The 17,452-nt window shown below is 35.3% G+C and overlaps 3 protein-coding genes across 3 annotated transcripts; 2 read left to right on the top strand and 1 right to left on the bottom strand.

The window, feature by feature from the left end:
* The first annotated feature begins 380 nt into the window (after positions 1 to 380).
* LOC104890309 (pentatricopeptide repeat-containing protein At3g29230) lies at positions 381 to 1,751 on the top strand. Its single transcript, XM_010675741.3, has one exon. It carries the CDS (start codon positions 381 to 383, stop codon positions 1,749 to 1,751), a length of 1,371 nt encoding a protein of 456 aa, XP_010674043.2.
* A 1,935-nt stretch (positions 1,752 to 3,686) lies between these two features.
* LOC104890310 (uncharacterized) lies at positions 3,687 to 8,329 on the top strand. Its single transcript, XM_010675742.4, has 10 exons — positions 3,687 to 3,948; positions 4,223 to 4,342; positions 4,449 to 4,557; positions 4,651 to 4,902; positions 4,991 to 5,103; positions 5,225 to 5,289; positions 5,638 to 5,891; positions 5,973 to 6,129; positions 7,844 to 7,884; positions 7,964 to 8,329. The coding sequence occupies exons 1-10, from the start codon at positions 3,718 to 3,720 to the stop codon at positions 8,095 to 8,097; spliced, it is 1,476 nt and encodes a 491-aa protein (XP_010674044.2). The 5' UTR covers positions 3,687 to 3,717; the 3' UTR covers positions 8,098 to 8,329.
* A 5,792-nt stretch (positions 8,330 to 14,121) lies between these two features.
* Positions 14,122 to 17,022, bottom strand: LOC125496792 (uncharacterized). The gene is made up of 3 exons (XM_048642385.1): positions 16,390 to 17,022; positions 15,351 to 16,212; positions 14,122 to 14,642 (listed from the first exon to the last, which is right to left on the bottom strand). Exons 1-3 carry the CDS (start codon positions 17,020 to 17,022, stop codon positions 14,122 to 14,124), a joined length of 2,016 nt encoding a protein of 671 aa, XP_048498342.1.
* Between the last annotated feature and the right edge of the window lie 430 nt (positions 17,023 to 17,452).

Genomic DNA, 17,452 nt, shown 5'->3' with positions numbered 1-17,452 from the left:
CTAGTAGCCATTAATGGCTTCGCTCCTAGATCACCATCAACGTCCTCTAATGAACTTTTTTATTTTTAATGTCTCTGCGGCAAATAACGGCTATAAAATTCAAATATTGGAATTCCACCATTCTCTCATTCCTTCAATCATGCAATTCAACACAAATCTTGAAGCAAATTCATGCTTATGTTATCACCACTGGCCAAATCAAAGACACTTTCCTTGCAACAAAGGTTGTCGAATCCTTCATCGTTTCGGCTCGAAATGTCGATTACGCCCATCAAATTTTCAATCAAATTGATTCTCCAAATTCTTATTCATGGACGACTATTATAAGAGGGTATTGCGAGGCAAAAAACCCAGAAAAAGCCATCCAAATTTATCGCGCGATGAGGTCTAATGGGGTTGAAGAGAACAGATTCACTTTTCTTTTTGTGCTTAAAACTTATAGTATGAAACTGTATTATGTCGAAGGAAAAGTAATTCATGGGATGGTTTTAAAATTGGGTTTTGATTATGATGCGTTTATTAATAATGCTTTGATCAATTTATACTCGAAATGTCAAGATTTTTGGAGTGCACGTAACTTGTTTGATGAAATGCCTGTGAATAATGTTGTCAATTGGAATACTTTGATAACATCGTGTTTCAGTTGTGGAGATTTGGAGAATGCACGTAAGTTGTTCGATGAAATGCCTGAAAGGAATACAGAGTCGTGGAATGCTATCATTGCTGGGTATTGCAAGTTGGGTCAAGCTGATGTTGCTAGAATTTTGTTTGATGAAATGGAAGAGAGGGATTTAGTGTCATGGTCGTCGATGATTTCTGGTTACTTGCAATGTGGAATGGCAGGAAAAGCTTTGGAATTATTCAAGGAAATGCAGTTTGTGGGGATCAAACCAGATAGCATGATAATTACAAGTGCTCTCACAGCTTGTGCTCAAATGGGAGCACTAGCTATGGGGAAATGGATTCATGCATATACAATTCGACATAAGCTTGCAGCTGATGTTCACTTGGGAACCGCGCTTGTGGACATGTATGCCAAATGTGGAAGTATTGACATAGGTATGCAGCTATTTCGCGGTATGGACAGCAAAAATAGATGCACTTGGAATGCTATGTTATCAGGGCTTTCTGACCACGGCCATGGTTTAACTGCTCTGGAGCTTTTCAGGGAAATGGAGTCTGTTGGAGTGGCACCGGATGATGCAACTTTAGTTGCTGTTTTATCCGCTTGCAGTCATGCTGGTGCCATTGACGAGGGAAGGAGGCAATTCAATAGAATGCAAAGAGATTTTAAGATTGCACCAAGGATTGAGCATTATGGGTGCATGGTCGATATCCTTGGCCGAGGGGGGCTTGTGAAAGAAGCTAAGGAGCTCATTAGAAGCATGCCCATGAAACCAAATATTGTCATTTTGGGTGCTTTCCTTAATGCTTGCAGGATTCATGGTTATATGGATATTGATGGTGACATGGTAAATCAACTTTGTCATGTGGCATCGGATTATGGCGGAGCTTATGTGCTTTTATCAAATATATTTGCAGCTAAAAGTGATTGGGATTCAGTGGCGGGTTTGAGGGAGAAAATCCGTGAAAATAAGTCTGAGAAGAAAACTCCAGGTTGTAGTTCAATTGAAGTGAACAGCATGGTGCATGAGTTCTTTGTAGAAGACAGGTCACATCCGAAATGGATGGAGATTAATGAGGTAATATTGGGACTTAAACATCATTCAGAACCTGAGGATCATGTATGAAGCTTGAAAATCAACCTAAACCATGCGCTAAACTAGTTTAATCGGACTAGTTCTAGCTAGTATTACTGAATTGAAGCAGCAGTTTATCAAAGTTCTGGATTCTGAAGAGAGGGGTTAATATGGCTTGTAGGGTAGTTCTTCTACTTGTATGTATACATTCTCTTGAATGTAAGAATAGTTCTGGTATATTACTAGTTCTGATCGAGTAGCTGATGATTGAATTAACAAATATTCGAAATGATACTCTAACCTAACCCAAGCTAATATAAACAGAAGTAGCAACACCAAGAGCATAAACACCAATAAGAGAGCCAATCAAAAAGGGGTGAGCAGAAATTCCGGGTACCCAGATCCAGACCCGGACCTGGTATGGACCCGCCGGGTCTGGACCCGGTCCCGGTCCAACTGGGTCCGGGTCTGGGTCCAAAAAATTGGACCCAGTTGCATCTGGTTCCAATCCTAGGTAGAATTTTTTCGGACCCAGTACCTGGTGGGTACCCAGTTTGACCAGTTCCAGCTCTGTGTACCCGGTTGGAGCGGGTCTAGGTCCGGGTACCCGATACTTAGAATTGGTTTTTTTCATATACTCATATTGAATTGGTATTAGGATAATAGTTGTTAAGTAAAAAGTTAGTACTTAGTAGGCCTTTAGGCCCATTTAGTTTTTTAAAAAAATTTTATAGCTCAATTGGCCCATCTTAGTATGTTGTTAAACTTACAACTGGGTACCCAGTTTTGAACCCGGTACCCACCGGATCCGGGTCTGGGTCCAAAAATTTAGGACCCAGTTTGACCAATTCCAATTCCAGATTTTTAATACCCACTGGGTCTGGGTTTGGGTCTGGGTTTGGGTCCGGGTCTATGAAATTCTACTGAGTACCCGGTTGTGCTCACCCCTAAATCAAACCACCCCCAACTTTGGCCACCATTCCAACTTCACCAATCCCCACAATTCCACCACAAACCCTACTCGCCACAATTCTCGACACACTCGAAACAACAGCATCCGCAAACAGAACTACAGCAAACTCTCAAAACTCGTCGGAACTCAGCGTTCCTCCCCTATAAAGTACATTCTTAACTTGGTTGTAGACTTGTAGTTCCGTTGGTACTCTGAGTAGTCTAATATGTCATGTACTCGTATGAAGCTTGATACGGCCTACGGCCCTATCCCAAAATGATCCTTTTGCACAATGCGAATCAATAATCACTTGTGTTTTTGGACTCGTGCAATTGGAGGATATTCATTTTAAACCATTATATCTATTGATAAAATAGTACCCTAACTTTTATCCTTGTATGGTTGAGTTTCCTTATATATTAAAAAAAGACATACACCTACATATATATATATATATAAGAAAAGAATTTACAAATTTTCCTATGCACTCGAGCGTATTATGCTCATGGTACACCTAATGCAATCTTCTTGCTCGTTTGAACGTATCTATATAGGTAAGTAAGCAATTAGTTTGAAATCATCTATTCACAAATAATCAAATTACTTAAGAGCATATATGAACAATCATTTTTATGTAAGCACAGCTAACGATACAAGTTCCAAAAATTGTTCAACCTTGACTTATTTATATTTAATAGAGCTATAATGAGGAAACAAAAGAAAGTCGTTGTGTTTATATGTGGGATATCAGACACATAACTTCACAATTCACATCTAGGCTCTAGCACGTCATGTTGGTATCAATTACAAATGCTATTTACATAGACCTCTTGAAACGGTACCAAGTTTAGTACCGCTATCATTTAGGTACCAATTATTAGTTATATAAGAACTTTTATATATTAACTGAAACCACATTTAATAACAATATAAGGTGTTAGATGCAAGTCCCACGCACGCATAACAGATAAATTTTGATAATTCCTTAACAAAGAAAGGGTACGACAACTGAGAAATCACATTTAGCATTTAGGTAGCTTTTCCATATGTTCTTGACTTTTCCATATGCCTAAAATTTATGCAAAGTTTAAAATTAGCAAAGAAAAGTGTTTGATAGGTAAGAGAAAAAAAGTTTGCGTAGGCTTTTTCCCGCCAAGAAGAAGAGAAGAGTTGAAGAAAGCAAGAAAAAAAATGGAGGTTAGTGTGAGCGGGAATGCACTCAAAACGTTTGCTCGCTCCATCAATTGCCTTGCTAAAATCGGCAACGAACTTGCTATACAAGCTTCTTCTTCGCAGGTTGTTTCAATTCTTCATTCCTTCATAAGCTTTTTTCCCAATTTCGTGTTTCTAGGGTTTTGCTTAAATCTCAAATTGAACTTCATGTGATTTTGATTTGTGGAGTTGTAACATCAATTATCAGTTTGTTAGGTCAATTCTTCAAACATAAGACCTTCAAATTGAGGGTTTGTAGTTTGTAAGCTATATATATGTAGGAATTTTTTATGAGTGTTCATTGTCGCTTGATACTTTGTATATTTTTGGTTGATTTGATTTGCAATTTTGCATACAGCTTGCTTTCTGCACTCTTAATGCGTCTCGTTCTGCCTACCAATCGATATCGTTTAAACCCGATTTCTTCGATGTTTATACGATTTCCAGTAATCAAGTCCAATTTAGCATCCTTTTGAAGGTAATGGTAATACGTTTCTAGGTATTCATTTGTGCAATGAGGGAATAACATAAACCTGCTATTTCACCACTTAAATGAGTTATAGGTTTTATTTCTGGTGATTTAGGCTGTTTGTGCTGTTTTAAGGACTCCGCTCTCGAGTATCGATCATTTGAAGGTGCATTTGTTGGATCCTGACTCTGCTAAAGTCAAGTGGGCATTGGATTGTAACAATGGTAATGTAATTTCCTCGGAAGTATATGATTTTGTTAGTCATTTGTTGGATATATCTCTAATTGTCGTTTCTTATCTTTAATGGAATTTATTAGGGATGAGGAAAACCTATTGGATAAACTGTAATGTCGAACCAGATATACAACATCTATCTCTAGAGAAGGAAAGATTCACGAGCAACCTTGTTGTTAGGCCCCGTGATCTGAATAGATTGCTTTCTAATTTTCAGTCTTCTCTTCATGAAATCACTGTCATTGCTACAGAACCATCTTCTTTGCCTTCAGAGGCTGAAAGTGAGATTGGAGGGAAGGCTGTTGAACTTCGGAGCTACATTGATCCAACAAATGGTAGTGCTTCAGATATTTCATTTTCGAAGCTTGCGTTATTATTGTTTGTATTCATGCATTTTTGCAATGCTTACCCGCCAAAATGTAGATAGTGGTTCATCGTTACACACTCAGCTGTGGATAGATCCAGTGGAAGAGTTCCTGCAGTATGCTCATGCTGGAAATCCAGTGGATGTTACATTTGGTGTTAAGGAGCTAAAGGTATGTTTATACCAATTAGTAATGCCCTCAATAATGGTGCCTTATTTTTTATTTACGTCATATATATATAAATCACGTTATCAGTAATTGAGATTATCTTCCCCCCAACCTCTAACTACAGGCATTTCTTTCCTTCTGTGAGGCCTGCGAAATTGATATGCATTTGTTTTTCGAGAAGGCTGGCGAGTAAGCTTTTCAATCTATTTTAGCTTATTACTGTTTTATTACTACTGGATGCTGATCAAGAATTTAATAGTAAACACTTTTGCTATATTCTTCTATACTCCTAAGAATGGTATATGTTCAAGTTGATGTGAAAATTCTAGTTTCAAAGATGCTATGACTAATCAATGTGCTAAATCTTGGATTCTGATATATCATCAATTTGAAGGGTTCCAGTATATGGTTCGCTGATATAATTATCTTCGTATTCTACAAGCTTTTATGTAATAGTCTCTCTTTTTAAAGCTTTGGCACTTGAAGTCTATAGAGTGTGAAATGATCTTGAAACAAAGACACTCTCTGGTGAAACAGGCCTATTCTCATGACACCTAAATTTGGACTAGATGATGATGGATCTACTTCAAACTTTGATGCCAAACTTGTACTTGCTACAATGCTCACATCACAGTTACATGAAGGAAATCCAACAGGCACTGTCCCATCAGACGGTGCCTTGAATGGTAGGGCCTCCAATGAGACAGGACAGGAAGCTCGGCAAGAAAGCTCAAAGGTGCGAGCCTCCGCACATGCATCTGATCACACCAAGATATGGTCTGATCTGTCAGGTAAGTGATTATTAATTCTTAAAAGCCTAGTGAGTGAAAAATTACAATCAGTATTTGTAACTTGCTTGAGAAACAAAACAGCAAGTGGTGCCAAATCTGCTGGTGGTAGTGGCAGTAGGCAGGTTCATGGCGAAGGAAACACCACTATTGCTGAGCAGAGGGAACTTCAAGGGTTTAATGGAATGCGAATTTCAGAGCCTCGCCCTCAAGGAGATAATGTTGCTGGTGGTCCCAATTCGTATCCTTTGCACTCCATCCCCATGAATATAATTGAATTCCTTCATTTTTCATATGCTTTATCTCTGATTTTCAACATGATTTGCTGGGAAATTATTCTTATTGGCTGATGAAACGCATAAACAGATTGTATATAATAACACCTCAGTTACAACCAACGGTGTGTGGTACTTTATCTCTACAACCAGTTAACCTGCATGTTATTCCAAATTTCACCACTAATTTCTTTAAATCAGTTTTGCTTTGGTGTGCTAAGCAAGCCTACTCTAATGTTTGTGGTCTTTGTATGTAATATTGCAACTATTGAACAAGTAACTGGCTTACTGACTTGTTGTGTGCATGTTCTACAAAAAGTTATGAAAACTATGAGCTAGCTTATTGACATCGTCAAGAATGTCTACAATGGTGTACAACAGCATATATGGAAAATAATAATTATCCCCTTTTATGTTAATTTATACTTTACAGCTACTTCAATGGCGAGTTCTGCCAAGCATATCTAATTTATTCAGCTGCGTTGGCAACTTTCATCTGTCAACAGGCTTCGTTTTAGCCTTATTGCTTTTGAGCTACTTTAGAGAAACAGAGCCTTAAACTGTGGCGTAAAGTGGGTTACACCCAGTGCATCATTGCTAATATTCTCTTTTATCTTTTTTTCCCTTTTGTAGGTTTTTCCTTTTACTATGTTTCTTCTGCCTTCTCATCCCCTCTCCCCAGTTCGATCCTTGAATATGATGACTGCACTAAGATATTAGATATGAATACCTTCTATTTTTATCTTGGTTAGAAACCTATGAACTTCTGATGCTGTGTGATGAACTTGGTTCATTAACCACAACCTCACACCACAGCAAGAACAATTACATAGCGGATAAGTGTGTAAGGAAATAACGGAAGAAAATAGAACAATGTAAGAGAAGATAAGAGAACAAGGTGAATATGGAATTGATGATATGAATGAATTACACAAGTTGGTGAGCTTTCGTGAGGCTCCCACTCTCCCGAACCCATTCCTCTTACAATATTCTGATTATCTGTATCTAGACCTTCCTTCCCCTTTTATTCCCAAAACTCTCAAAACCTCTCTAATATAACTAACTTTGCCATTTCATATTCTTTTTGTCAGCTCTCCCTAGAAATTATGGATCTAACCCTTTTCTATGCACCTCTTGTAAGTGATTATATTTGGCCTATTAAGCTGGTGCATCACTGTATTTATCTATGATGCTTGATTACTGTGAAGTTCGTGTGCTCGCCAAAAGAGATTGGTGTACTGAGATGTTTTCAAAGAGAATTTTTTTTTTGGGATCCTGGAGTAAAATTGACCTTGTAACAGGATGATGCATTGCTCTAAGAAATTTTGGCACAGAGAGAATAATAAACTGAAGTAGACTTGGTGCTGGAGAAGTCCTTTTAAGGCAACTCTAGGCACTAGGCAGTATAGTATGATGCTTGATAGAGTTCAAGATTATTTTGGTTCTTTCCCACGATTAAGTGCTTTTTAGCTTGTATCGTGTGGAAAATAGGATGCTGCATCATTCTAAGAAATTTTGACACAGATAGATATGATAAGCTGGAGTATACTTCATGCTTGAGAATTTAGCTATGAAAAGTTTAAGACAACTGTAGAGCAGTATACTATGATGCTTGATGGAGGTCAAAACTATTTGGTTCTTTCCACATGTTTGATTTGTTTTCTTAACTAAGATTTTCAGCTTGCGTCATGTGGAAACTGATCAAGGGGTGGGACATCAAGGTTTGTAAAATTCAAGTGTTGCAATTTGAGCTTGAAGTTCATACAATGAAAAAATGTTGAATATTATATTTGCTTGCAGGGTTGAAAGAGAAGGGAGAAGGCTTTTCTCAGCGTCATCCTAGTAATTGGGTAGATGCAGATGAGGAAGATGATGAAGGGGAAGACAATGAAATGTGTGTACAGTCTACACCACCGTACTATGAAGAACAATAAGAGTAATTGATAGCACTGCTTGATTCTTTTGTAAGTCAGTTATCTCTTCCATTGACTGGCTTGATCTATATCATCGCTAATGATGAACGTGAAAGCACACACATCCATGTCCATATGCTGTCCATACTTCAAAAGCTCAATGTAACTGAACAAAAGGTTCCTGAATTAGAGTGTCACCTATATCTATGATTTCGTTGATGCCATACTTTTGCTTATAATGTAATTGGGTTCATGTTTTTTGTGCTAGCAATATTGCTTAGAAAGCTATGTGATACAAAATAGAACCCATGACAGCTAGAAGTTTTCACTTAAAATGCTCTGAATTATACATCTCCAAGCTAGTCTCTTGTTCTTCTAAAAGAAACTGATGGAAAAAGTTAGATAAATGGAGCCCTACTGCAGCAGATATCATTTTAGGCTAGAGCCACAAATATGGATATAGTGTCTGCAACGAACTAGCCTGATGGAGAGGGCTAGTGTAGTGCATTATTAGTTGGTTGGAATTAGCTTATTGAGGAAGACTACATATACTTTATATATTAGCTATATCTAATCAAGAACACGTATTGTATCCACACTTGGTATCTAAATATTCAACTAAGATGAAAGGAGAATAAAACTAGAGCAAAAAGTTAAGAGTGAAGTCTTTTAGTACCCGTATTGTATAATGTATCATCAACTCTTGGTGCGACTAGGATTGCCAAAATGAATTACCCATTCTTCATATACAGTGATTATTTGTTCTTGTTTGTGTCTTTTAGTTCAGCAAGAGGATAGATTAATTGATTTGTTCGAACTTTCTTTTTTGTTTTACCTATTCTGTTTCCCGTTACTCCCATTCCCACCCTTCATCCTTTAATTCAGGATAAGTTACGACTACCATAGATTATGTCAATTACCATAGATTATGTCAATTGCTTAACTAGATTAAGTAGTCTCTGTTATATGATTATATCCACTTCTTTGAGCATTAAGTTCGTTGTCAAGCCAATATTATTGAGGACTCTTATGATTGTGACTTGTATCAGCGTTGATGTTTTCCAGATCATGAAGTTATATGGATTTAAGTTGGTGGACACCAACTGGTTGTTTGAATGGTACATGATAATGACAGATTACACACACACAAATTGGGACTTGATATTAATGAAGTTTCTAGGAAGAAAGCAACTTTGTCAAACTTGTCCTTACCAATTTATTACCAATTCTACCATCTCCCTTATCTCATCAGTTTAGACTTTAGATAATCTATTAGTGATCTTGCTAGCCTTATCTTATGAACTTTTACAGCATATCCCTTCTGAAACTTAGCATCTGATATTCTGAACTGATTAGGTGCAAGAAGAAACTTTTCTTATTATAATTGTGTTCTAGACTTCTAGTAGCTTCTAGCATCTATTAAGTCTTGTTTGTTGGGAAACCTTAACATGAATTATACCAAGCTAATGCATCTTGGGTCTATTAGTAATATAGGAAAACTAAGAGTTCGGGTCAGGTTGAGAAGGTATTTGAAAGATGGGATTGTTCTAAGCTAATCAAAAGTCGAGTTTACATAGGAAAGGCCAAAGGCGGGTGAAAATTGGGATTATATATATGGAGTTAAACTTGAGACCTCAAAGTTACCTAAGTCTGACCTCGACTGCGAGACTAAGTAACAAGCATGTTACATGCAAGTGATTCAGTTTTACCAGTCATAGAACAAAAATAGCATGTTTTTAGGTGAACTTGAATTTTTGTATATTGAGTTAATTTCCTATGGGAATTTAAAATTCTTTCTGTATATAGATTGTTATATCAGATGTCAAGAAAGTGCATGATTTCATATCATTCGAGACAGTATGAATCATACCACATGACACGCTTTATTATTTCTTTTTCAAATGATGCCCATATGATACACTTAGCTCATCTAGTTATTATTGTGAATACATAAGATTCTTCAGGAGATTTTATCAAAAATCTGTAATGTACGGTGCATCCTTCTTTTAAAATTCTCATTTTTAGAATGGGTGTTTTTTATATCTGCATACTAACATGTTTCAGCACTTGGTCCATTGAACCCAACGGCTGAGATTACTTGAATCATAATGCCAATTATCTAGAAGTATATCAGATCAGTCCACAGGTTGAATAACTTATTACATGTCATGTATGATGTATGTATATAATTCTAAGTTTTTTTATTGTTTGACATTTGGAACTATCTTCGAACGCGTCAGGAGCTTTACTCTTATTATTAAAACTGTCTTTCTTTCTGATTCAGTCGTCTGTGATATCAGTTTTAACCAAGTTTATTTGGTGTAACAAAACGTCTTAGCTGGATCGAGTTTTATAATAATAAATTGTATAGTTAATTGATTTTATCATACAAAAAGTGACTATATCAGAAAAAAAAAAATCACTTTATTGTACGAGAACTGACTGTACTAGAAAATTGACTATATTTTACAAAAATTGACTATATTAAAGGTAATTATATAAGCAAAAACTGACTATATCAAACGGAAATAGACTATGTCATATGGTTTTTGGTGTACATTAAGTTATTGTGAATTCAATCCATTTAAGTTTCTTTTTGCTTGTATAATGTACTAAAAGTTAAAGTTATAAAGATGATAGGGAAAAAAAAGGTAAAATTCAGGTTGTGAAAGAGTGCTATAGATTTAAAGACATAAAATTATATTTATGTTTTTCATATTGATACTTTGGGTTAAAAATATATTTCTGAAAATAGTTATGAGGTTCATAATTTTGTGTACATGAGAGGAGTATGTTATTTTTAACTGTTTATGATTTTAATTAGATGTTGTTGATCCAATTGTTGGAAACTTAAAAACATCTATACTTCTGTATTACTCCCTCTTTCCCAATTTAGTTGCTACATTTGCTTTATCACAGTTTACGAGATGCAATTTCAAACACCAATACTTTGAGTTACATATATGGAAAAAATTATAAAAATTATATATTTGGAAAATACAAATTAAGACGAATCAAATAAGATCCAACATGACTATGTTTTTTCTTATGTATATGGAATAAAAGATAGTCAAAATTATGACGTGAATAGTGCCTACGGTCAAAATGTAGCAATTAAATTGAGACGGAGGAGTACAAGGACAAATAATACAATGATTAGTTGTGCCTCACTATCATGGAAAATAAAGTCGAATTGGCTAGAAACTCAGTTTCTTTTGTAGAACTGTAGTTTACTCTGTCAACGTAAGAATTAATTCCACTATGTAGTATGTTTATATAGAGTGTATTGCTTTTTCTAATTCATGTATGGTAATTGACTAATTGTTTCATTGACCCGTTAATGAAGGTGCTAGATTAGCTAAAGCTTACATGTCAACTGCTTGTTTGGTTAGCGAGAGGGATCAAAGAAAGTTCCATTCCTAAGAAGTGTAAAGTTTTTTCTCTTAAAAAAATATATTGGTAAGTTAAATTGCATCAATACCCTCTTAAATGACAAGATATAACGTATTTCAAAGCCTTCTTAATCTTCCTTAATAAGAATTGAACCCACGACTTGTGGTTGAGAGATAAAAAGGCTTATCATCTTTTCATTTTCGTCATTCTCTCCTAATAAGTAAAAAGTAGGTTTGCTATTTAGTTGGCAAAAAATTACGAATCGGGAAAAGTACATTTTCCACAAAGTTTTATTTCCTAAAAATAAGAAGTAGATTATCATTTCCCTTAAGTAAGTGGAAATTTATGACGAAAGTCGTTTTCCTTATCGGCAATTTAACAACAATTTTCAATTTTCAATTTTCATGAACGTAATGAAGAAATTTAATTTATAGTAATGAAATTTCTTGTGTTTTTTTTTTTACTACCTATCTTATCTCTATTATATAAGCCAAGGGAGGAGGTGTGGTGTCCTCTTTTGAAGTGACTAAAATATCCTTAATGATCTAATTAATGGAATGAAAAAAATTACAAAAGCAAATCATTTAAAAATTCTCATTCCAACTTGCCATTTAAAACAAGTTTAAAATGGTATATGAATCAAATACTTCAATCAAAAATTAAATGGACAAAATATTTATACCTTATAAAAAAGATGACATACATAACGTGCACATGAAAAGTCTGAACATTCACTACCTTTGATACTCTTTAATTCAGTTAAAACAACTCATTATTTTTGTTCTTTCTGTTCAATATTCATTCACAAAAAATTAATGTTAACAATCACTCACAATGAGAATTAAGCAATCTTAATACTCATTATAGAGAGAGAAGAGAAGAGAATGTTTATTTCAGTGAGAAAGAAATAAACTGATCGAATGATTACAAAGCTAAGTGAAGACTATTTATAGTAGAGTTAGTTATAACAACCATAACAGAAAAGTAATACTACAGCTTATTACTATTTACAGAAGAATAGTCTTCATATCCCCCCTTCAAGCTGGACTTGTGAACAATCAACAAGACCAAGCTTGGAAGCTAACACAAGATGTTGAGGACCAGAGAGAGGTTTTGTGAGTAGATCTGCCAATTGCAAAGAACTAGAGACATGAGCAGTTTGTATAAAACCAGCTTCAACTTGTTCTCTCACATAATGACAGTCTCTTTTGAGGTGCTTTGTTCTTTCATGGAAGACTGGGTTCTGCGCAATATGTTGAGCAGCTGTGTTATCACAATGCATAAGAATAGGAAGAGAAACACTAACATGTAAATCCTGAAGTAAACCTTCCACCAAAACAAGTTCAGAAGCAGTGCTAGACATGCTTCTGTACTCAGCCTTAGCAGAGGACTTGCTGACTGTTTTCTGTTTCTTGGTTTTCCAAGATACCAAGTGTGAGCCAAGAAAAATACAATAAGCACTTAATGATCTACTGCTGAACAAACAAGAGCTCCAACCTGCATCACTATATGCAGTTAACTTCAAATCATTGGCAGCAGAATAGAATAATCCCATGTTTATTGTACTCTTCAAATATCTAACAACATATAATGCAGCTTGAAGATGAGGCTTCCTTGGACAACTCAAAAACTGGCTGAGATGTTGTGTAGCATAGGACAAATCAGGCCTTGTTATATTTAAATACAACAATCTGCCTATAAGCTTTCTGTAAACTGCTGGGTCTTCTAACACTTCACCAATGTCAGTAGATAATCCAAGACCCTTAGGAAGAGGAGAAGAAACAACTCTTGTGTTTGTAAGATTTAAATCTTTGATAATGTCTGTGATGTATTTCCTTTGACTTAACAAAAGACCAGACTTATTTCTGATGATTTCTATACCCAAGAAATATGTCAAGTTACCCAGGTCTTTGATGGTGAAAGCTTTGTCCAAAGCAAGTTTAATCTCACTAATTTGAGAAGAGCTAGTCCCAGTCAAGACCATGTCATCCACATAGACTAAGATCACTATAAATTCTCCATCAAGACTCCTTGTGAACAAAGAATAATCTTGCTTAGATTGCACAAAGCCAAGATTAAACAAAAACTTACTTAACTCCTTGTTCCACTGCCTTGAGGCTTGCTTTAAGCCATATAGGGATCTTTTCAATCTACAAACTTCACCATTTTTAGCTTTAGAATATCCAAGAGGTGGTTTCATAAACACTTCCTCATCTAAGTAGCCATGCAAGAAGGCATTATTTATGTCTAGTTGACATAAAGGCCACTGTCTAGTGACTGCAAGAGAGATGATAATTCTCACAGTAGCCAGCTTAGCTACAGGAGAAAAAGTGTGAGTAAAATCCTCACCAGCAACTTGTTGATAGCCAGTTGCAACCAACCTAGCTTTGTTTCTTTCCACAGACCCATCAGGATTATATTTTACCTTAAACACCCACTTGGATCCAATGGCTTTCTTACCTTTAGGTAAAGGCTGTAAATCCCATGTGTCATTTGCTTCAAGTGCATCAAGTTCTCTTTTCGTAGCTTGTTGCCATTCAGGATAGTTACTAGCTTGATGATAAGTAGTAGGTTCAACAACTTGAGAATGATTTGTGACATTAAAAGACATAGATGAAGAGGAAACAGGAATGGTGGGCGACAAATGAAGTCCTAAAATTTTGTGGGAGGTTTAACAATTCTAGTAGACTGTCTGATAGGAATTTGTGTTTTAGAAGTAAGATCCGGATTTTTAGAAGATGTATGAATATGTATGGTAGAAACATCAGCTGAATCATCAGCTATGGAAGTATTAGTAGACAATAAAAGAGTATTATCATTTTGATTAACAGGAGAGGGTGAAAAACTGTCATCAGCAATATCTGAATTAGAAACAGGAGGATTATTAGGATGTATAAAAGGAGGAGAGGCAGAAGAAGAGTGGTTATCAAGAATATGAGAAGGAGAAGATTGATTATTAGAAGCCTCATAATTGTGATTTGAGGCATCAGAATGAGTAGGAGTATCATGTGTAGTGAAATGAATAGGAGAATCATAAGACACAGTAGGCATGTCCATGTGTGCATTTGTGTTAGAAGAGGATTGGGATATATTGAAAGGAAATACATCTTCCCTAAAGATTACATCTCTAGAAACAAACACTTTATGAGTATCTAGATTATATAATTTGTACCCTTTTTTACCAAAAGAATATCCAATAAACACACATTTAACAGCCCTTGGTTGAAATTTATCTTTGGTATTAGTATGTGCATAGCATAAACATCCAAATACTTTGAGTAATGAATAGTCAGGAGGTTGGTTATGTAAAATTTCAAAGGGTGTTTTCCAAGATAGGACAGATGAGGGTAGATGATTAATGAGATAAGTAGATGTTAAAATACATTCTCCCCAGAACTTATTTGGCATAGAAGCATGAAATTTAAGGGCTCTAGCAACTTCTAAAAGATGTCTATGTTTGCGTTCCACCCTACCATTTTGTTGTGGAACACTTGCTATACTTCTTTGGTGAATGACACCTTGAGAGAGGAAGAAATTGGCACATTGCTCTTGAATTATTTCTGTGCCATTATCAGATCTGGTGGTTTTTATTTTAGTATTGAATTGAGTAAGAATTTGAGAGAAAAAAGATTCAATAGTCTTAAACACTTGCATTTTATTTTGCAAAAGAAATGTCCAAGTACACCTACTGTGGTCATCTAATATGGTAAGAAAATATGATGCTCCAAAGAGTGTTTTAACTCTATAGGATCCCCAAAGGTCAAGATGAATAAGATCAAAACAGTGGATAGCTCTATTCATACTTCTAGGAAAAGAAGACTTATGATGTTTAGCATATACACATACTTCACAAAAATAGTCACTCAGATGTGAACAATTACATTCTGGAATATGTTTCATTTTAGAGAGGGAGACATGACCAAGTCGAGCATGCATAATATGCAGATTAGAAGTGGAAGTATGAGAAGCAAAGGAGTTGTGAAAAGAAGGTTTTACAGAAGAACTAAGAGCATTAGAGATCAAGAAATATAAACCTCTAATTTTCTGTCCTTTAGCAAGAATTTGATGAGAGTTAGAATGAGAAAAAATGCATTCTGTAGTTGTGAATTCTACGTGAACTTTACCATCAACAAGTAACTGTCCTATGGAAAGCAAGTCATATGTAAAAGTAGGAACAAGTAACACATTTGTAAGCATAATACCACACTTAAGCATCACATCCCCAACTTCATGAACATAACTACAATTACCATCAGGTAAACCAACTTCAAAAACCTTATTAAGTCTTCTTTTTCGACAAAATAAACTAGCATCATGTGTCATATGATCAGTAGCCCCTGAATCTATAATCCAACTACTAGAATCAGGCATATGAACAGGAACTTTACCTGCATTATGAGCATAAGGTTCTCCAGCAATCATCTGATCACATTTGTTAACTCTGGCAGAATGAGCATAAGCAGATGAGTCTCCAGAGTTTTGCTGCTTGCCTTTCAGACTTCTCATTACCTCTTGCACAATAGTGTTCACCATTCCAGAATCCATAACAGCACCAGGACTAGCACAAGAACTACCACCAGGTCCAGCAGACCTAAACTCTAAAGGAGTATCTTCATACTCACAATCTGCAATAGCAGTGACATTTGCAGCAACTTTTCCACCAATTTTGTTGTTTTTCTTAGGATTATACCAATCAGGATATCCTATTATCTTGAAACATTGATCTTTTGTGTGACCTTTGCCCTTACAGAAGTCACATTTACGCTCATATTTGTCCTTTTTCTAGTCTTTCTTAACATAATTTTGTGATCTTTGAACAGCAAGAGCACTAATCTCATGATTAACATGATTAAATCCACTTATCTCCTTTTGTTTTTCATTCTGTTGGACAATATAATATGCTCTATTGTTGCTAATTACATTCTCAAAGCTACTGTTAAGACCTAATAGAAACTGCATTAATTTTTCTTCAGCATCAAAATCAATCAATTTCTTCATAAAATTGCAACTACATTTAGCAAGTAATCCACAAGAACATGTAGGAAAAGTGCGTAGATTCTGTAGCTCATCCCAACATTTCTTCATTTTGCCAAAATACACAACAACAGACATATTATCTTGTCGCAAATTATCAAGTTCCTTTTTCAGTTGATATATTTGCGATCCGTTTGTCTGACCAAACCTTTCACAAACTTCATACCACAATTGTTCAGAATTATCAACATATGTGAAGTTATCAGCTATATCAGCATCCATAGAATTCATCAACCAACAAGTAACTAGATAATCACTTCTCATCCACCGTGAAAAATCTTTATCAGCTACATCAGGTTTCTTGATTGAACCATCAAGAAATCCTAATTTATTTTTCGCCATTAAAGCTCTTTTAACATTTCGTTTCCAACTCAAGAAGTTATTTCCATTCAAATTTATAGGAACAATCTTACTAACAGTGTTATCTGAGCTAGAAATGTAATAAGGATCATTATAGAACAAACTCACATTGTTATTTGATTGAGAATTATTACTTGTGGATTCTTCATTTGCCGCCATTATCAACTCTTCAATTTCAGACAAGAATTGCGGAAACAAGTCAAGAAACAAGAAGAATTTGACAGAAATCAAATGAATTTCATAAAATCTTGAAGAATTTTTCTTCAGATCAATAATATTGAAGAAACAGATTCGAAATGGAACGAAATCTGCTCTGATACCATGAGAATTAAGCAATCTCAATACTCATTATAGAGAGAGAAGAGAAGAGAAGAGAATGTTTATTTCAGTGAGAAAGAAATAAACTGATCGAATGATTACAAAGCTAAGTGAAGACTATTTATAGTAGAGTTAGTTATAACAACCATAACAGAAAAGTAATACTACAGCTTATTACTATTTACAGAAGAATAGTCTTCATACACAACCTTTTTATTTTTTTACATTAGCGAATTAATATATCTAAATTCATCTAACTGTTGAATTTTTC

The sequence above is a fragment of the Beta vulgaris genome, chromosome 4 (genome assembly GCF_026745355.1).
Source record: "Beta vulgaris subsp. vulgaris cultivar EL10 chromosome 4, EL10.2, whole genome shotgun sequence".
NCBI lineage: Eukaryota > Viridiplantae > Streptophyta > Magnoliopsida > Caryophyllales > Amaranthaceae > Beta > Beta vulgaris.
The sequence above is the reverse complement of the archived record's forward strand: the minus strand, read 5'-3'. Positions and strand labels throughout refer to the sequence as shown.

Bases quoted from the DNA above. Each gene is read 5' to 3' on its own strand.
- LOC104890310 (XM_010675742.4), top strand. From the start codon at position 3,718: ATGCCTAAAATTTATGCAAAGTTTAAAATTAGCAAAGAAAAGTGTTTG. The intron at 5,104-5,224 runs GTATGTTTATAC...CTCTAACTACAG, and splicing joins TTGGTGTTAAGGAGCTAAAG to GCATTTCTTTCCTTCTGTGA. The intron at 5,290-5,637 runs GTAAGCTTTTCA...CTGGTGAAACAG, and splicing joins TTTTTCGAGAAGGCTGGCGA to GCCTATTCTCATGACACCTA.
- LOC125496792 (XM_048642385.1), bottom strand. From the start codon at position 17,022: ATGGCGGCAAATGAAGAATCCACAAGTAATAATTCTCAATCAAATAAC. The intron at 16,213-16,389 runs GTAATTAGCAAC...GACTTCTGTAAG, and splicing joins TTAACAGTAGCTTTGAGAAT to GGCAAAGGTCACACAAAAGA. The intron at 14,643-15,350 runs GTAATTGTTCAC...TTGGTAAAAAAG, and splicing joins AATGAAACATATTCCAGAAT to GGTACAAATTATATAATCTA.
- LOC104890309 (XM_010675741.3), top strand. From the start codon at position 381: ATGAGGTCTAATGGGGTTGAAGAGAACAGATTCACTTTTCTTTTTGTG.